The sequence below is a fragment of the Orcinus orca genome, chromosome 2 (assembly GCF_937001465.1).
Source record: "Orcinus orca chromosome 2, mOrcOrc1.1, whole genome shotgun sequence".
In the NCBI taxonomy this organism is placed as follows: domain Eukaryota; kingdom Metazoa; phylum Chordata; class Mammalia; order Artiodactyla; family Delphinidae; genus Orcinus; species Orcinus orca.
The window spans coordinates 23,731,797-23,753,156 of NC_064560.1; the positions used below are offsets into that span (position 1 = coordinate 23,731,797).

At 42.8% G+C, this 21,360-nt stretch overlaps 1 protein-coding gene across 1 annotated transcript in view; it reads right to left on the minus strand.

The window, feature by feature from the left end:
• Nucleotides 1-21,360, minus strand: part of TAF3 (TATA-box binding protein associated factor 3) — a 152,236-nt gene that overhangs the window by 35,305 nt on the left and 95,571 nt on the right. The window contains exon 3 of the mRNA XM_004281705.4: nt 1,518-3,328. Coding sequence (XP_004281753.1) covers nt 1,518-3,328 — 1,811 coding nt within the window. The remainder of the gene's footprint in view (nt 1-1,517; nt 3,329-21,360) is intronic.

A 21,360-nucleotide genomic window follows, 5' to 3' on the forward strand; every position in this document is an offset into this window, starting at 1 on the left:
CTAGGTATGATTTTGTAGCCACCCTCAAAGAGGAATGCTCCCAGAGGGCAGGGAAAGGCTACCTGAGGATCTGTACGTATGGCACCAGACACTTAGACACTTTTTAAGAAAGTTTAAAATAAATTTCTCCATCAACAAGTCAACCACTATAACCCAAAGAACTGTGGAGAGAGAGCAAAGCTATAAAAGCAGAGGTCGCATCTTGTGCCCATAGGATCGAGGTCCTGGTTGCTACAAAGTGCACGATGAACATCAGTTTCAGTGGCTATATTCTACGGAAGCCTGATTTACTTACATGGGAAAATACTTAGAATTAGTTTCTACCCACCAACCAGGCTGCCAGATGAGCTAGATACTCAGAGACATGTCCTAATCTTATTAAAGCAGAAAAGAGGGACTTCCCTGGTGGTGCAGTGGTTAAGAATCCGCCTGCCAATGTAGGAGACACAGGTTCGATCCCTGGTCCGGGAAGATCCCACATGCCGTGGAGCAACTAAGCCTGTGCGCCACAACTACTAAGCCTGTGCTCTAGAGCCTGCGAGCCACAACTCCTGAACCCGCATGCCACAACTACTGAAGCCCACATGCCTAGAGCCCGTGCTCTGTAACAAGAGAAACCACTGCAATGAGAAGCCCGCGCACCGCGACGAAGAGTAGCCCCCGCTCGCCGCAACTAGAGAAAGCCCACACGCAGCCACAAACAAAATAAATAAATAAAAATTTAAAAATATCCTGTTAAAAAAAAGAAAGCAGGGCTTCACTGGTGGTGCAGTGGTTGAGAGTCCGCCTGCTGATGCAGGGGACACGGGTTCGTGCCCTGGTCCGGGAAGATCCCACATGCCGCGGAGCGGCTGGGCCCGTGAGCCATGGCCACTGAGCCTGCGCGTCCGGAGCCTGTGCTCCGCAGCGGGAGAGGCCACAGCAGTGAGAGGCCCGCGTATCGCAAAAGATAAAAAAAAAAAAAAGGCAGAAAATAGAAGGATAAGAGATGCTACAGGAAGTAGAAGACAGGCATAACCTTAAATACTTGCAAAAATGGCTCACCAAACAAAACTGAGTCAGTGAGCAAGGACTCCATGGGCCTTGCTGTCCTCTTAGGACAGCGCCATGGTTTTACCTGCTCTTAGAAAACTGGGTGCTGCCTTTCCCGGGTATCTAATATTTGGGTACAAATTAGCATGCTGCAGACTTGATAATTACAAAAATATTATTCACTGTTGAAGATTACAGATCTTTTCAAACTGCCAGAGATTTGTGTGGTTAACGCAGAGCTGATGGTCTGTGATTAGACTGCTCTTAGGCTATGAATTTTTAACGTTTTCCAGCGTGTGGGGAGGGGGGTTGATGACAAGTTTATGGGTTTGAGAATTAAAATTAAATTTTGTAAACGCATTACAGACGTGTTTCCAGTTAAGCTGTGGGTGATTTACATCCGAAAAAGACAATTGCTGGCTTTGTTTACCTGCGCTTTCAATAGAACTTGGATGAGACAGGGCCCCCAAGGATAAAGTGCTTACTTTTTCATGCTTGTGTCTCTCCTTCTCTTTCTCCCTCTTCTCTCTCTCTCGCTTCTCCTTCTCCCTCTCCTTCTCCTTCTTCTCCTTCTCCTTCTCTCTCTCTTTCTTTTTCTTCTTCTCCTTTTTGTCCTTTTTCCTTTCCTTCTCCTTGGGCTTCTCTTTCTCTTCGAACAGCTTCTCGGGAAGCATGGGTGTCAAGGAGGGCAGCATGGCCGGGATCCTCACAGCCGCCGCGGGGCTGAACAGGGGCAGCGCCATGTCCTTGGGGGGCAGGACCAGGGGGACTGGGGCAGCCTTCAGCTTCTCTTCTCGGCCTTTCTCTTTCGTTTTCTCTTTGTCCCGCTTCTCTTTGTCCTTTTTGCCCTTTTCTCTGTCTTTCTTCTTGTCTTTGTGCTTCTCCTTTTCCCTTCTCACCATTCCATCTTTCAGTCTCGCTTTTGGATCCACATCTTCAAACTCTTTTATCTTAAACTTGTAGGGATCTGCCTCTTCGTCTTTGAGAAAGTCCTTCCAGGGATACTTGGCTTCCTTGCTGGTCTCCTTCCCTTTCTCCTTCTCTTTGCTTCTCTCCTTGCTTTTGTCCCTGTCCCTCTCCTTATCTCTCTGCTTCTCTTTCTTTTTCATCTTCATCTTCATTTCCTTTTTCAGCTTCTTTTTGACGTCCGTGGAGGCCGGCGCTTTGGGTTTCTCCTCGTATACCTTGTGCAGTGGCTCAGGGGTGGGAGGAGAGACTGAAGGGGAGGAGATGTAAGGGAAGCTGGGGGGCACGCTGGGAGGGGTCCCCATCTTGGCTTTCCGGACCACCTCGTCGATGGATGCGTCCATTGTCCAGGAATTGTCAGAACTTGAAGCTCCGCCTGAAAGAGGGAGAGGGGTGGACCCGGACTTGGGGAAGTTGCTGGAGGAAGTGGTAGCTTTTGGGGTAGCACATTCTGAACCTGAAATCCTCTTAGGGCTGGTAAAAATGTCTCCTTCTGACTCGGACCCAGAAGAAAACTCGAAAGGGTCTGGCTCCCGTTCGGCACAAGCCCGTGCAATCACAGCATCAATAGAGTCGTCGATGGTCTTATCAGTCACGACGGCCTTTTTCGGCTGATTCTCATGGTTCAGTTTCCCAGCATCGGGGGCTGTTTGTATTTGTTTCACCTGAATGGTCTCTTTACTAATTTTTTCACTTATTGTAGCTGAAAGAGTCCTGTTAGGGGTGTCGGGTCTGATGGGTACTTGGGGAATGTGAGTGATGACCTTGGGACTCTTGGGGCTTTTGGGGCTCTTCGAACGTCCAGGAGACTTCTTTTCTTTGGATATGGTTTTTGGAGACCGAATAGGACTTCCGACCATTGCTGGTGATGGAGTCATTTTGGGTGATTTAGTCTTCTGCCCCGGAGAACTGGTTTTAGTCTTTGTTTTAGGTGTAAACGACCTTGCTTCCAACGGTTTTGCAGTTGGCAGCTGTGATTTTGCCACTGGAGCTAACATTGGTGGCTCTGGTGACGGAGGAGCTAGGTCCGTGCTGTCCTGGACGTGGACGGGGGACAGCATTGGTGGGATCTTCTGGGGGTTTATTGAGCTGAGTGGCTCTCGAGCCTCCAGTAACACCACGTCCAGGGCGTCCCCTTTAGTGCTTAGCAGGCGTGGCCGCTTCATCGTGGGCATTTCTTCAGCTTCCGGACTGTCCAGCGGTCTCTTACCCAAGAAGTTCTCATCATTGATAATTTCCTCCTCTTCCAGTTCATCATCTTCTTCCAAGGGAACCTGCATGGCTTCTGCTGATGTGCCCCCATCGGTGGGCACCTGCTCTTCTTCTTCTTCTGGTGAAGGAAGAAAAATGAAGTATTAGAACATACATATATATAAAACCTAAGAAATGAAAACAATGCTTCAAACATGATTTCTAAGAAAGAAAGGAAATTATTGACAGTTGTTAGAGAGTAAAGTGGTAAGTTTTCTAGAACCTTCCAAACTTGCATGCTGTCGTGCTTTGAAGAGTGGCAACCAGTGACAGGAGATATACAAACCGTTTTCCTTTCTAGTGGTGTGGCTCTAAATGCAGGATCTGGAGTTTGCTAAGGATTTCCTGTTTGCCCTCTGCTTCCTTAATTAATTCTTTTCCTAACTTGACTAAATACTGCCTTTCTGTTTTCTGCCTCCTCTTACGTACACGTGTACACACACACACACACACACACACACACACACACACCCCTACCTCTAAAAACCAAGAGATGGGGGACTTCCCCAGGGGTCTAGTGGTATAGAATCCACCTTCCAATGCAGGGGATGCGGGTTCGATCCCTGGTCAGGGAACTAAGATCCCACACGCCGCACAGCAACTAAGCCCACGCGCCACTATTACTGAGCTCGCACGTCTCAATGAGAGAGCCTGCATGCCGCAGACTACAGAGCCCATGCGCGCTGGAGCTCACACGTCTCAACTAGAGAGAGAAAACCCTCACGCCACAACCAGAGAGATGCCCGGGTGCTGCAACAAGAGACCACACACCGTAATGAAAGATCCTGCACGCCTCAATGAAGATCCCATGTGCCGCAAGACCTGATGACGCAGCCAAAAAAAATAAGGAAAATAAATAAATAAAAAAATAAAATAAATATTTTAAAAAATCAAGAGATGGGTTATTATATGACTACTTTCCTCAGAAATGACAGAAAAGAATACTTTTTAAAAGAACCTTCATAACATATTTTAATTCTTGGAGTTTGGAAAATGTAAATCTCCAACCCGGACACAATTCATACGCTATTTATGTCTTCTATTCTGCTGGCTTGAGGACAGCCACTTTGAGAAGCAGTGTGGTGACATGAAGGAAACATTGGCTTGGTGTTTCAGCAGGCGTTCAGGCATCACAAAGCAACAGGCCTAAGGCAATCTCTTAACCTCCTTGAGGCTGTCTTCTGACCTCTCAAAAGGGGCTAACGTTACTTGTCCTACCCACTTGACTGAGTTGCTGTGGGGTCAGATTATTTCTCTCCACACATATTAACTAAGCATCTACCATACGTAATGCACAATGGTAAAGGCTGAAAGAGCTACAGAATAAGTCAGAAATAAACCACGACCTGAAAGAGCTTACAGTTCAGCAGGAGTCGCCGTGTAAGTGTCTAGCACATAGAAGGTGATTAGTACCATAAGAGAGATAAAGTGCCACAGCAGTTCAAAGGAGAAACAGAATACCTCAATGCCAAAGATCTGGGACACACTTGACTACTCAGGTAGCATTTTGGATATTTGGAGATTGATAATGGTGAAGTACAGGATGTAGGAACAGATGACACAGAGATGGAGGGGTGCACATAGGAAGTTGTATAAGAACCAGGGAATAATTTGTCTGGAAGGTAGGGTGCAAGATGGGAAATAGGAGAAAGTAAGTTTAGCAAGCTTACATCCAGATCCTAGAAGTTTTGAATTCCAGAAAAACAAACATGATCTTTATTCTAGTGGTAGTTTAGACCTTGTAAAGATTTTTAGACAAGGGAGAAAAATGACTGGAGTGTATGTTAGCAAAATTACTCTGGCAGGAACATATATGATGGATGGGAGGTAATGGATACTAATGGAGAGGTGACAGGTTAGGGGTTATGAAATGATGTAGGGAAGTGACAAGAAAGGTCTGAACTAGAAGAGCGGTAACGAGTAAGAGGTAGATGATATTCTGAAGAGAGAATGAACAGAATCTGATAAGTGATTAGGTATAAGAGTGGAGGAAGGATTCAAACAGGTTTAAGGCTTTCAGCCCTGGTGAGTGAGAAATGCAGTCATTCATACAAATAGGAAGTAAAGAAATAGAGAAGGAAGATGATTATGAATTAGCTCAATCCTTGGACAGAAAACAGGACAGGGTGTTAGAGAAACCTTTGCTGCGCTCAATGAAATCATAATAATGGATAATGTCAGCAAGGGAGCAATCAGGGTAGTTAGGTTTAGATATTCTAAGGATAAAGAGAAAAGGAGGCACTAAGAAATCAGGGGAGGTCAAAGAGATCAAGGGGGGTAACAGTTTTCAAGGGGAGGACTCAGGAACAAAGTCAAACGCTTACGAGGGCAGCGAGAACAAAGGCTCACAGCGGAAGTCCCTCCAAGGGCAACACTGAGGGGGGAAGACTGTAATGTTCGTGAAAGCGCTTTGTGAACTACAGAGAACAAGACAAACTGGAGACACAATTATTGCTACCATTACTCGAGAATAATACTGTCATCCATCCAGTCACCCAAGTGAGAAACATCACGCCATGCTGCTATTGCACTTTCCCCTCTTTCTCCAGATCAGAACTGTGAACTGTTTTCTATTCTGTTTCCTTTCATGTGTTTTCCCCATCACTACTGTTAGCTCAACTCAGCACTGGGTTTCTACACATCGTGTTTAAGACTGTACTACTTTGCCAGTGAGTAATTCTATCAAATTGGAACTGGCAAGATGACTACCACATAGGCATTTGAACTGCAGGATGTGTGTCACACTGGGCTATGGAAAACGGGACTGTTTTTCCAGCAAATACTTTAGAAAACAGACTGGTTCATTTAGAATTTGGAGCTCAAGTACCTCAGAAAAATATTTTAAAAATTAATGGTTGTTGCTTACATTTAAGTGAGAAAAATTTAACATAAAACTTAATTCAAAGCGGTCTCCATAAGCTAGGAGGGATTACTCCAATTCTGTTATTTTATTTTTATGGTTTCTTTTTTTTGTTTGTTTATTTCAAGTCCCTGCTGTTAACTTGTATGCCTCTAGAAGCTTTATGTGGTTTAGAGGAATATAAATGAATTATAAAAATAAACTATTACAAGAGCTGATTTTAGGAATACTTAAATATACAAATGTTTACTTTTAATTTACAATTTTTTTACGCTTAAAGATTTTATAAGAAAGCTTCAATTGCAGCATCAAAATTAATCAAAATGAAAAGGGAATTTTGGTGGAAGAGAAAGCCTTCAGCTTTAATAAGAACAGGTGTGAAATGTTTAAAGTGTGAAAATATTTACAACAATTTTCTGAATTAGAAATTATCTGGTACATTGCAGAGCGTATAAGTGATGTGCATGTAAGGCATAAAGCATAATAGTGAACGGATACCTGTAAAACAACTGTCGACTTCCGGAAGACAGCATTAGCATCATCACCACAACTCCCCTTGGTTCCTTTCTAATTCATCCTCTCCTCTCTCCACTCTCACCCCCATCCCCAGGTAACTACTGGTCTTTCTATATCTTTCCTTTCTTTGTTTCCTGTACAGTTTTACCACATTTGTATGTAGTGACTTGTTTTTGAACTTTATATACGTGGTATCATACTATAACGTTCTTCAGCTTTTTTGCCCCTAACATTATGTTTCTGAGCATCACCTATGTCCATTCAGGTAGCTGTAGTGCATTCATTTTCACTGTTGTAAAAATGTACCACACTTATTAATCCATTCTCCACAGTATTAAAGTTTTCCACTTGAGTGAATATATTTTATTTTTAAAATATTACAAAATGCAAACAAATGAATACAACTGATCTAGCTTATGCTTGCTCAAACACAGACTTAATTGGTGATTTTGCATAACGAGTGTCTGGCTTTCTATTACATGAGTTATTTTAATTCTGTGTTCTAAGAGTTTGCAGTAAGATAAATATGTGATGGCTACTGAATGGTTTATTCTTTACCATCATCCAAACCCCCACCTGAAGGTTAATCTCAGTTTGATTACAGGTGAACAGCAATGAAGTATTCCTTGTGTGTATGTGTATAATGAGCATGATTCACCAAAAATCTGTAAAATATCCTAAAAATGGTTTTTAGCATTTGCCTATACTTATCCATGAAAACAGTTTTACTATAAAATAGCATATAAATTGGTTAACAGAAGTTTAATATTACAAGACACTTGATCTTTTGACATGTTATTATATAAAGGTATAAAAAACAGTATAAAAAATTTTTTGAGGGGCTTCCCTGGTGGCGCAGTGGTTGAGAGTCCGCCTGCCGATGCAGGGGACGCGGGTTTGTGCCCCGGTCCGGGAGGATCCCGCGTGCCGCGGAGCGGCTGGGCCCGTGGGCCGTGGCCGCTGGGCCTGTGCGTCTGGAGCCTGTGCTCCGCGATGGCAGAGGCCACAACGGTGAGAGGCCTGCGTACCGCAAAAAAAAACAAAAAAAATTTTTTGAGTCACAAGCTCTTTCTAATTTAACACAAATATAGACACAAGAATAAAAGCTGTGCTCGAAAGTCAAAAGAGTGATGTTACGATATGCGGAGTATTTTAAAGATTTTTTTTATTTCCAGAAAACTAAGAACTTATTTTCTACTGTTTAAATGTTTATTTTTTTAAAGATTTTCTTTTGATGTGGACCAATTTTAAAGTTTTTATTGAATTTGTTACAATATTGCTTCTGGTTTATGTTTTGGTTTTTTGGCCACGCAGCATGTGGGATCTTAGCTCCCCGACCAGGGACTGAACCTGCACCCCCTGCACTGGAAGGCGAAGTCTTAACCACTGGACCGCCAGGGAAGTCCCATGTCCATCTTTTTTTAAAACTTCACAAATATTGAGAGGAGTGGAGGGAGACAATACAAACTCCATTCCAATTTTCCTTCATTAATGACACAAATAAGTAATCTACACTCCCTATATTTCCCAGAGGAGTAATGAGCAAAACGCACTTCTTTACCAAACTTATCGAACAAAACCGAAACAAGGCAATATGGTCTGAACACACCAAAAGGATTTTTAGGGGTTAGTTCTAAGCTACTATAAATATTGACTTAGAATAAAATATCTTAAAAAAAATCTTTTTAACTAGAATAATAAATGCCTTTAAAGAAACACTATAATCTAAAAAGCTCATGGACATTAGAAAAAAAGGAAATTGCAAAGGCATGAAAGCTTCTTATCTCATTAACTACACAGATTCATGATCTTAAGCAGAAAATATACTTGTGCTACTGAACTTTGTAGGGACAATAAAATGCTATCTGTATATATTTCACCAAAAATTAAATGTATTTAAAACTAGATTTCCTGTAATGTTTTGGAAATACACATACAGAAATTAATTTCTAGCAATGATGACATGAACTTTCCTTACTGTCTTTTTAGTTTATGCACACTGATGTTTTTATAACAGATATGAAAGGATTCATTTAAAATGCACATTTTTCAAAAAACATCTTTCTATACTAGGTATGTTTATTACAGCCAGTTACTTTAAGTGACTCCATACTACTTACATTCATTCATTCACTCCTTACTCATCATTCAATCATTCGTTCACCTACCGAGTGCCTTGTGAACACCAGTGCAGGGAGCACCATGTTAGATCCTAGGAACATACAGTCAAATAAGACATGACTTCCTATCCTGAAGAATCAACTACATTTTGTGGCCATCCGTTCAAGTGCAACTACATTTTGTGGCCAACCGATCCGGCAAGGATCGGTACAAGGCATGTACGTAGCCACATCCAGGGATACGAGGACAGAAATCCCAAGGTCAACTAGAGAGGAAGTGGATGGAAACTATATCTGGGGTCCGTTACCAGAGCCACAGTTCGACCTAGCACAGCCCATTTACTCTCTCAGACCTAAGTTTTCCCATCTGCAAAACAGAAGTACTGGGGGGTGCGGGGGTGGGAAGGGATAAACTGGGAGATTGGGACTGACATATACACACTACTATACAGAAAATAAATAACTGATAAGAACCTGCTGTATAGCGCAGGGAACTCTACTCAGTACTCTGTAATGGCCTATATGGGAAAAGAATCTAAAAAAAAAAATGAGTAGATATATGTACATGTATAGCTGAATGACTCTGCTGTACACCTGAAACTAACACAACACTGTAAATCAACTATACTCCAATAAAAAATTTTAAAAATAAAAGTAAAAAAAAATACACACACACACACACAAGTATTGACATCTGACTTCTGCTTCGAAGAATTGAAGGTCTCTAATATTAGGGCCATCTCCACATGCAGGGGGATGATCTAAAGGGCAGGACAGAGTTCTTTCTGCCCCTAAATATCTCACTGACCACATGCTACAGTGCTTGGCATTCTGACCACTTGATTTATGTCTTGGATAAGGGCAGTATCTTTAAGATGTTGCTGCCAAAATATTTTTAAGACTGTAAAGCTGACACGTGAATGATTCTATCCTAATTTTTCAGGTAAGGAGACTCTGAGTAAATGGTACTTCAGTGAAGTAATTTGATGGAATGCTGAGGATGGAGAGGGTCTGGAACCCAGGATGCTGCCAAGAGGGGGAGGCTCTGGTGGGCTGCTGCTGTTGGGGGGCGTGTCTAGGGCAGTTGGAGGACGACAGGCAGACACTGGATGCCTGGGAAATGCAAGAAGAGCAGCAATATTAAAACAACCCATTCCATCATTTTATCGTAGTTCCAAATGAGGCCAAAAATTTTTTTCGAATCCCATCTACGTGCCCTCATAAAATATTTTAAAAATTGTCCTGTCTATAATGGGACTGAAATTAGACCCTTGAAACACAACTCAACATGTATAAGTGTGTAGGTATTTTCTAAACAAACCTGTTTACTTAAAAAAATGAAATGACTAGCAAAGACAAGACAATTAGGCAAGGACAATTCATACAGTACAACCAATCAATAACAATAAATTGATAGCAGAGTGAAGCTGATGTGTTATAAATACCTATATAAACACTGACCTGCAGAAAAGCACTATTTCACTAACATTCTGCACAATAAAAAACTAAAATGCTATATAAGCAAGCCAACCTGAAATGACACCTGGTATTATAAATGGCCTAATCTATATGTTAATACTGTTGTATCACATAACTGCAGCCAGGCTAAGATAACAGTATGACTTTGGGGTTTCTATGGCTACATCCTGGGCTGGCGTGCCTGAAAGGGCTGGCTGCTGACACTACACAAGCATTCTGAGTGCTTCTTTTTGGTTATTTACGATATGATTTATGATAACAACAACATCTCCTATTTTCTCTCCTCCTCAGATACAATAAATTGCTATCGTTAATCACCCTTCTTAGTTCAACTATGATTACAATAGCATAATAGGGTCTGGCTATGGTAATATTGTGGATTTTTTAAAAGAAATAAATACAAGGAGATCTCTTCAGACAATGTCAATATCTCTAATATTTTAATCATCTTCCTTTAAGTCCTTCAGAATAAACTCTATTACAACTAAGATTCCATATCCAGGATGTAAGCCCTTTGTGCAAATCAAATTCATGATCGAGCCCCACACATTCACAAATCACTACCACCATGATGTTCTTAAACTCACCACAGCAGTAAGACTGCACATAGGATACGGTTTCTTTTCCAAGACAAGACAATGACAGTTGTTTCTCTCTTGTATTGAGGAGACTAATCTTACTGCTGTTTTTTCCTCCCCAGAACTAGACAAACCAGGCAAATTAGCCATTCGTCTATCAGAAGGCTAAACAGTAGAGAAAGAATAACAACTTTGCCATCATGCAGACATGTGTGACCCGCCTTTGCCAATTACTGGCTGTGTGGTTGCTTAATCTTTCTGAACTTTACTTTCCTTTTATGCCCATTCGGGTTAACAGCTAGTACTAACTCTCTGGCTTTTGAGTAACAGTAAGAGGAATCCTTTTCCTCCCTGCATCAATGCCCTTTCCACCAGATCTCGGCAAGAGGTGGAGCCTACTTGATTTGGGTGGCCGGGTAACTTGCTTTGGCTGATGGGTCAGAGTTGGCACATGCAACACAAGCACAGGATGGAAAACCACGTGCAGACTGGGGCTTGCCCTCCTGCTGCTCATGGGAGACTTGCAACCATCCCAGGGCCCGGGTTAGCCTCCTGGGTGATGAAAACTGTGTGGCTCAGAGCCCCAGCCAAACCGTCAGACATATGAGTGACGCCATCGATTACTAGCTGATGGCAAATGTCCAACCGAGCCCAGCCAGACCCAGCAAAAGGACTGCACCGCTGAGCCAACCCCAAATGCCAACTCCCAGGACTATGAGCCAGTAAACAGTTGCTGTTTTAAGCTACTAGTCTTTGGGGTGCCTTGCTACACAGCAACATGTTACCCATGTGTTCACATGTACATGTACAGTGGATTCATGTTATTTGGCGGTGATTATGTTCTATAAAGGGGTTGCAAACACTCAGTCAGTGAAAACCACTGCTCCCAAAGGAAATACAAGGTTAGGTTCCTCTGAGGCTTTGGTCACAACATTTTCGTCAGCAGATCAATAAAGAATCTTGCTTTATGTGTGTTTCTGTTTAAAGACATCTCATTTAATATATACTGTTGATTCATTCACAGTGAACTCACGGCCAACAGTACTGCACGGAGCTGCTCTATTCTTTCTATTAAGGCACATCAAGCCCTCTCGCACCTGGGAGCACCAGCCAGCGTCACGCTTGGGGGACACTTTAGATAGCAGAATCACCAAAAAAAGCAAAAAGTGCAAAAAGCATGGCAACAAATAGACTGAAAATCCACCTGTCGACAGTCTGAGCTGAAATAAGAAGGCAGAGTGTCACTTTGTTTAGACTCAGCTAGAAATGTGCACAACTCAAATTTCCTGCCCCCCTGCGCCTGTCCGTGGATGACTGTGGAAGCACCGTGTGCACTGATCTGGGGGTTACAAGTACATTCTAGCCAGCAGGCGAAATCACAAATACACAATCAGTGCAGAATGAGGGTCGGCTACTTATAATTAAATGGACACAAACCCATCAACATCAAATATTTTTATGAACAACTGATTTAAAAGAAAAGATTTTTCTTGAAAAGTAATTCCAGTCCTCAGAAGGTATTTAATAAGAAGATGAAAAGTGCCTTATGAACTATAACATTGTGATTATACCTGGCAAGACATTTTCCCAAATCCAAACTGGGACGTATTTTAGTTTAAATTCAAAGAAGCAGCTATGTGCAGAACATTCTGCTCAAGCCACATGATCATTCTTTGACTTACTGGAACATACCCAGTTCCTTCCCTTCCCAGGGTCTTTATACCCACATATTCCGCTCCTCTGCACTAGCAACACTCTTCCCTTAGTTACTTCCATGCTTGTCTCTCACCCTTTGAGTCTTAAGCTTAAGCACTTCTCAAAGAAGTATCCCCTGGTCATGCCTTATCTCCAAAATGAGTTACAGTTTGTAACTGCTCGATTGTTAGTGCATTTTTAAAATCTATTTCCCCAACTAAGCTTCACCATGTTTTCCCTTGGCTGCAAAGCAATCATCCATGGCTAATAATCAATATTTCCTTCAGCAGCATTACTATTAGAAAAGTAAGAAAAACTATTTTACCATATTTTTTCTGATTCTAAGTTGTCAAAATATGAAGAAGTGTGTATCTCGGAATTGCTATTTTTAGAATAATCAGTAGCATCTTCTTGTCTCTATTGGATGAGACCCAGTAGTGATGGAGCAGTCACTGCCTGCCCATGGGTGAACCTGACCATCATTCCTGGTAGCATGACTGGACACCAGTGTTTCAGTCAACAAACAATTTAAAAATTTGAAGAAGAAACATTCTTCTTCAGTTCTATGCAGTTAAAAAGAAACATCTGTATGATAAGACTAACTGGCAGCATGCTGTTTTTCCCCTAGTGGTACATAAAAGAATGGTGCTTCTTATGATTGATCATGTGTCTTTTTTTTTTTTTTTTTTTTTTTGCGGTACGCGGGCCTCTCACTGTTGTGGCCTCTCCCGTTGCGGAGCACAGGCTCCAGACGCACAGGCTCAGCGGCCATGGCTCACAGGCCCAGCCGCTCCGTGGCATGTGGGATCCTCCCGGACCGGGGCACGAACCCGTGTCCCCTGCATCGGCAGGTGGACTCCCAACCACTGCGCCACCAGGGAAGCCCTGGTGTGTCTTAAGATCAGTGAAATATGATAGCCGTTCCAAATTATTATTAAATGTTTACTATGCTCCTTACTAAATAATACAGAGAAATTGTTTTAGTTATTAAAGTAACATTAAACTGGACACACCTGAAATTCAAGGGTCCACGAAGACCCACGAGAACTTGCAAACTGCGACTCAAAGGGAATGGCTCAGGTAAGTGGTAGCTTGGCCGTCGCCCAGGGCTCTCCATTTTCCTCCTCTTCTTGTGCCCACTTACATAAGACCTCCCCGCCCCGTCAACTAGGTCGTGCATCAGTCCTTTCTATGAGACTAACTTGGCCCGTGACCTCTGCGCTGGGGGCAGTGTTTAGGAGCAAGCTCTATTCCAAGCCCCACGTTATTACGAAGGCAGCGTTTCATTACAGCGTGAACAGCAGTGGACTGGAAGACGACCCTGGTTCCACGTTCCTCTGTGACGATGAGCACAAGATTCTTTCTCTGCACACACACAAAATAATGCCAGCCCTACCTACTTCCCAGGATTATCGTGCACAGTCAGCACGAGCTCAACGTGAAATCATTTTGAAAACTGTTCAGACAGAAGTTGGTGTCAGAGGCGGTGGCAGCAGCCGAGACCCTCCACTGCCACGGTCCTCCACCCAACCAGCAGCCCTGCCCACCCCAGCTGCCGAGCCAGTCCCCCAGAGGAGCTGCTCCAGCAGTGAGCTTCCCCCAACTACACATGTATAATCCTAGAGATCTTAGCAAAATCATTTCAAACGAAAACTTGGTATAATTACACAATGGCTGTTATCAAAGCAAGATTAGAAAGAAGACTAAATTTCGGATGACTCTAGTTTGAAATGGTAAGAGAAACATTAGTTCAGGACCAAATGGTAAATTTAATAGGGGGAAAGAAATTCAGTATTTACGTTCGGATTTTTACGTGTCTATCCTTGCCTCACTCTATTAACTCCAAAGATCCTCGTATTTAGAAGACAGCCTGTAAAATCTGCTGCTGGCCTCTCAAACTTTGGTGACTCAAAATAAACAAAAGAACACCCTAAGAATCCATCCTCATACAAGCCACAAAACAAGCAATTCACAACGGCATAAAAATGACTAGAAAATGCTATGAAATTACAATCAACTCTTTCCTGGCGTGGATAGGGATTAGGGGAGGAGCACAGAGGTTAACCAGTCTGTGAGTAACAGAAAGTTACCACACACATGAGATACGGATTAAAAAATTCTTAAAAATCAAAAGCAAAAGGTACTGATTTTTAACACTGAAATGACTTGGAACGTCATTTAAATTTTCTTTGGTAAAAGGCGTGTCAGGAAGTCCCAACGCCTCACGGATGAATGTCATTACAATATTGCACTTGTGTGACTTTACAAAGAAATAGTTTTGACTAAGAAAAGGCTAAATATGACAGCTGTCCGTTCTATCAAGGCCACGGGTCGGATGAGACTGGAACTGACTCTCTCCAACTCCAAATGCTAAACCAGAGCCTTCCTGCTCGAGGGCCTCCGATGGTGTCCTGTCCCATCACAATTAGAGTAAAATCCCAGCCTCGCTGTGGCCCATCAGGTCTCACACCATCTCCCCCTGCCCTCACTCACCACTCCTCTTCTCAAACCACACTGGTATTTCAGTGTTCCTCAAACTTGCCAAGCTGATTCCCTAGAACGTTCCTCCTCCAGGTCTTCTCTCTGCTTCTCTTCTCAGTTTACGCACATGTCCAGTGTCGCCTTGGCAGGGGGTCTGCTCTGGCCCCAGCCCCCGCGGCCTGCCTGTCCCCACACTCCACGCCCTGCTTTATCTCCACTGCACTCAGTCCTACCTAACATCGTCTTATTTATTTGCTCAGCTATTTTTTGGTCTCACTCACTAAAATAAGCTTTCTGAGGGCAGGAACTGTATCTTCTGGACTATATTCCCAGTGTCTAAAACAGCAGCTAACCCAGAGAAAGGCCCTTAATGTTTGCTGAGCAACAGCTCTTAATGAGCATGCTATCCTGCCTGCGGTGGTGGCTGAGGCCATGGGTTTAAGAAAGGCCGATGGGGAAACACACAGAGTGAGAAGAGCAGAGAACTGACATTTTGAGACACAGCAAAATGTAAAGTACTGGCAGAAGGAAGATGGGATGGAATTAGCCAATAAGCCGGAAGAGGAGAATGTATAAGCAAGTATAAGAATTTTTAACAAGTAGGGAGTATTCAATTGTGCCAAAGATCAGAAAAGTATCAAATAAGCCAAAAGAAAAGTATTATTATGATCCATGATAAGAGCTATGAAATAATTAAATAGGATAAAGTAATAGAAAACAACAACCAGGGAGGTAGTGTAAGGTACAATGCTGCCTCCTTAGACGGAGTGGAGACACTATCTAAACACTGATTAATTAAACAGAGATGTGAATAATTAGAACAGCTAGTCGGAAGCAGGCCGGGGGCATGCAATCTGGGCGCAGGGATCAGCACGGGGAGCGGCCGTGTTTTTGTCCTGGGGTCTCTGCAGGAAGCCTGTGTGCTGACAGTGAGTCAGGGAGGGGAAGACGGAATGGGATGGGCTGGAGAGGCAGACAGGGCTTTACTGAAAGGTTGATGGGACGTCAGTGATGGTTTTAAAATAGTTTGATCTGTCTTGAAAAAGATTACTCCAGCAGCTGTGTAAAGAATACTAGTCAGGTTACTGGTGAGCTGAGTAAACAGCTTTAGTAGTGGTGGAGGCAAAAGCTGGAGGGCGGTAGGGTAAGGAAAGTATCACGAAGTAAAGACCGCCTCATTCATTCATTCATCCATGCATCCATCCATCCATTCACCCACCAAATATTTATTACGATCTATATACAACAGGCCATACAGAATAAGTAAACAAAAAACAAGGTTTCCCTTCTCATGGACTTTACATGCTGGTAGGGCCGACAGGCAACAGATATATACAAAAGATAATTAATAGTGATTAAGTGCTAGGAAGATAATAAAACAAGATCGCCTGTCTGTGGAGGGAAAGGGCTATTAATTTAGATAGAACGTTCACTAAGGAAGTGATGTTTCAGCTGAGACCAGGTTCATGAGAAAGCTAGAGGCATGGGGTGATCTCCTGAACAAGCATCTCAGGGAAGAGACGGCAAGGGCGAGGCCATGCTGTGGGAACAGGAGGAAAGGCAGGCTGGCTGGAGGCGAAGCGCGTGGAGGAGCGTGTCTGAGCTCAACGGGAAGCGTGATCAGAAGAGTGGAAAAGACAGAGGAAGGTAGGAAAGATTGCTACAGAGAGGTATCAAAATGCTCACTATGCAGATGGATGAACAAGACCAGCTATTAGGTAAGGCGAACAAAAGAACCAGAAAATAACAGTTCTTTAGTCTACTCATGGGGAAAGAAATTAAAGGACTGGCTGCATTTAACACAACCACACCAATAGGAAATCAATTATTATATGAAATTACACACATATAAAAAGTCACTGAGCATGCATATCGGCACTGCTCTCCCACTTTTACACAGTGAAGCAGACACGTGCCAGAGGGCAACGCACTTACGGTAGATCAAGATAGGACATCTGTCTTTGGGATAATACTTTATTCTATTTTGCGCAGTTTGCTACCATAAAAATAAAGTAAAAAACTACAACTACATTTAAGTTGATTGATTTTTACATTGCACAGACTTCTAGGTACAGAGTATACATACTTTTAACCAAACCTTTATTCTAATGTAGGATTGTCCCCATGCTCAAAATGACCTTGACAAAATTCTGGAAAAAATATCTCAAGACCTGGGGCTCTAAAGCTCTTTTAGAATTAGCTCTGAATAATTGTCCCACAATATGAGTTTCTTGATTAATTGCTTAAGATAAGGTCTCCTTTTCGTTGCTGGCCTCCAGTGGCTCCACTAGTTCCCACAATCACTTTTGTCTCATTCTTCTAAACCTTGGAAGGCTAACAGAAAAATCAGAGATACACCAATTCCATTACTTGAGGATTAGCTAAGAGATAACCCTTTGTATTCCATTACTGACCATTATTTGAGTAATTATTCAATAACTACCGTATATTTGAAAGATGCACTAATTGTTTTCTGAGGCTCACTCCTGCTTTGCACCCGACAAGTTGTGAATGCCATGTTCTTTAACACTGTAAATCTACATTTGGGTCACATGAGAAACATGGCCAGTAACTTTCACTGCATTTCATTTTTCTTGGATTTCTTTTCCTACCTGAAAAGTAAAAGCTGAAACAAGAAGAATTAGTCAGTTGAAGGTCTTACTGACTAACTAGAAAATTAGGACTCTATTTTTGACCAGACTTACGTCTTGCAAGAGTCAGATTTCTGCATAATTTAGACAGAAAATGGGCAGGGGATTCCTGCCAATTTCAGCAAAATTAGTATTCAGCCACCTGAATTTTTGGCAGTATTCCAGTATGTTTATCCAAAGCAATAAGTAGACAGAAAATTTAAAAAAATTAACAATTGTGCCTAAATAAGTTAGTTTCTCTCTTTACCTCTCTGTCTTCTCTCTCTCTCTCTCTCTCTCTCTCACACACACACACACACACACACACAACATTAAAAAAAAAAGGAATGAATAATTTTAAAAGCACATTTCATGAATGGATTCATAGTTTTGTGTTCTCCCCTTAATATCAGTTGCAGACAAAACAAGAAAACCCATCCCATTTTCAAAGTACAAAGAACCCTAGGACAGTCAGCTGCTCAAACACAGTCTACAAAGGGGGGAATGTGTTTTCTTTTTTAATTGCTTATCCTCCAAATAAGGCAAACCAGTTACCTCAATTCTTGACTTCCCTTGTTAATAAATGGAAATGACAGAGACAGTGATTCCAAATTCACTAGAAATTGCTTTAGAATGTATCCTAAAGAAAGCTGAAAACCCACAGAGCTAATTTTTGCTTACCTTTAGCTCCTTCTAGAACTCTAGCTGGCACCAGAAAAAAAAAAAACGAAGAGGCACAAATCGTGTGTTTAATATTTACTGAGCACCTACCATCTGCAAGATTTGACCTCAGAGAAAACTGGGAAGTATTTCATCTTCGTGGCCATATTAAGCTTGAGTCTGGCAGTGTCTGACTTTGGTGGCTTGCAGACACCCCCAGCAGCGAGCAGGGTGTTGGCAGGGACACTGAAGATTAGAGTAAGGTTTGGAAGCTATGTGGAGAAGGTCAACAAAAGGGGGGCTTCTATTCAACAGTGTTTGTTGTGCACCTACTATGTGCTGGGCACCAGGAGCTAAGGACCCAAATAAGTAAAAGACCCTCAAAATGCTCACCTATGGGAAAGTTACAAATTGAGAAACACATGTATCACTTAAAATGAGGTAGTTTGGGGCTTCCCTGGTGGCGCAATGGTTAAGAATCCACCTGCCAATGCAGGGGACACGGGTTCAAGCCCTGGTCCGGGAAGATCCCACATGCTGCAGAGCAACTAGGCCCATGCGCCACACTACTGAGCCTGTGCTCTAGAGCCCGCGAGCCACAACTACTGAGCCCACGTGCCACAACTACTGAAGCCCGCGCGCCTAGAGCCCGGGCTCCACAACAAGAGAAGCCACTGCAGTGAGAAGCCTGCACACAGTAATGAAGAGTAGCCCCTGTTCGCCACAACTGGAGAAAGCCCACGCACAGCAACGAAGACCCAATGCAGCTAAAAATAAATAAAATAAATAAATTTATTTAAAAAAATGAGGTAGTTTGCAATAATAAAAAATAAGCAGATGGAATTCCCTGGCAGTCCAGTGGTTAAGACTCTGCACTTTCACTGCTGGGGCCCTGGGTTCGATCCCTGGTCAGGGAACTAATATCCCACAAGCCGGGCACGGCACTGCCCCCCGCCAAAAAAAGGGCAGAGTGCTAAGGCTCTCAGAAACAAATAGTAAGAGCAGCACCATCCAATAGAAATAAAATGTGAGCCACATAATGGGATTACAGTACCTGAGACATGACAGGCATCAGGTTCAACAAATCTTTGTTGAATTAAAATGAATCACACTTTTCCAGGATGTGCAAAGTATAATTATATTTATTCCAGATGAATATGAAAATTACTCGTCTTTGCTGAGATTTCACTATATGGCAGTTGCGGGGGGGCGTGCATTGGTCAGAAATATGCTCTGCAGTAGGAGACATCAACTTGGAATGCTATACCTGCTACTAAAAATTCATTCTTGGATAAATAAAATGTGGTATGTCCATACAATGGAATATTATTCAGCAACAAAAAGGAATGAAGTTCTGACATATCCTACAATGTGGATGAACCTTGAACATCATGGTAAGCAAAAGAAGGCAGTCACAAAAGATCACATATTATATGATTCCATTTATATGAAATGGCCAGAACAGGCAAATCTAGAGAGACAGAGAGTAGATTAACAGTTGCCTAGGACTGGCAGGAGCTGGGGCGAAATGGGGAGTGGCTGGGAATGGGAATGGGGTTTATTTGGGGGGAAGGTGAAATGTTCTAAAATTGATTGTGGTGATGGCTGCACAACTCTGTGAATTGTGTACACCTGAAATGAGTGAATTGCCTGATGTGTGAATTACCTCTCAATAAAATTTACATTACAACAACCATTTACTCAACAACCATGTGAATGACTACCGTATGCCTGGCACTCCTCTTGGCACTGCCTTCACTGGGATAGAAAGCAAAAAAGTCAAATACACATGATATTTTTTTTTAAAAGGCAGGATAAAGGGACAGAGTGATGAGGCATGCTGCTGTAAATGGGGAAGAGGTGACAAGGGTGTTTTCATCCACATACAGCAGAGACCATGTGTATGTGTCGGACACCTGTATTCAGGTGTTTTAATAATTAGATAGTAATGCAGAATGGGAATCCAGACACCCTGTGCTAACAGAATTCTCCTAGAGTTTATCCTTTATTGTAAGACCTAACGTGGTGCACTAAAGAGAATTATTTTTAAAATGTCTTCCTGTCATTTTATCACTAAATACTTTTTATTATAACTATTTTTTAAATCATTACCATATGGATTTTATATTCTGAATACTGCTGTGGCTAAACAGTAGAGTAGGGAATTCAGCTGAGACAGAGAGAGAGAGAAAGAGAGAGAGGAAAAAAGAGAGAGAGAAAGAGCAGGAGAGAGGGAGAGAAAGAAATAGGAGAAAGCAAAGTAGTCCATCAATTTTCAGCCAACTTTATTGCCTTCTCCTCCTTCCAGCTGCCTGTGTCACATGGCAGGCCCACAGGCGGGGAAGCGTCTTTTCTATATTTCTAGGCAGGCAATAAATGTTAAGTCGTAAGGGAGGCCTTACTTGCTGAGTAAGCAATACCTTCAAGATGGTTCATTTAGACACTCTAGAAGGGACATTAAGTGGCAGCTTCTGTGTGTGGCAATACAGTTTTCGCATTTAAGGCTTTTCATCCTGGGACTCTTTTCAGTCTTTCTTTCTCTCCTTTTTTTTGAGGGAGGACATCTGAATTCTCTCCACCTTTTCTTTACCTTCATTATCATACCTTCCGTCTAGTCAACATTTTATTTGGATGTTTCTTATATACATTCCTTCCAGTTTTTCTCCCCTTTAGGAAGTCTCTAGGTTCTGGAAGTGACCCTGGACCACAACTGGACCCGAGGGAGGAGGCCTGCTTCGGGCACGGGCTGCGGAGGCTGCCGCAGGTGAGCCCGTGCAGACAATGTCGAGAAGACCTGAGCGCTGGCCCCCTGCCTCTTCCACCTCCCGCCTCGCCTCTCTGGCTCTCTCCATCTCCCTGAAGGCATCAGAGAGCCACCAGGAAGCCTGCATTGTAGGAGCGCGATCCAGAAGAAGAACCAAGAGGTGAGCCTGACATTTGAGCCAGCAAAAGCCATGGCCCAGAGCCTGAGTGCGGGCTCAGCAGGCTTGTGGGGCAAAAAGGAAGGATGAGACCTGACTTACATGGGATCTCAGCAGAATTCCAAGATCTGCCAGGTTGAGAACAGACTTTCGGGGAGCAAACAGGGGCAC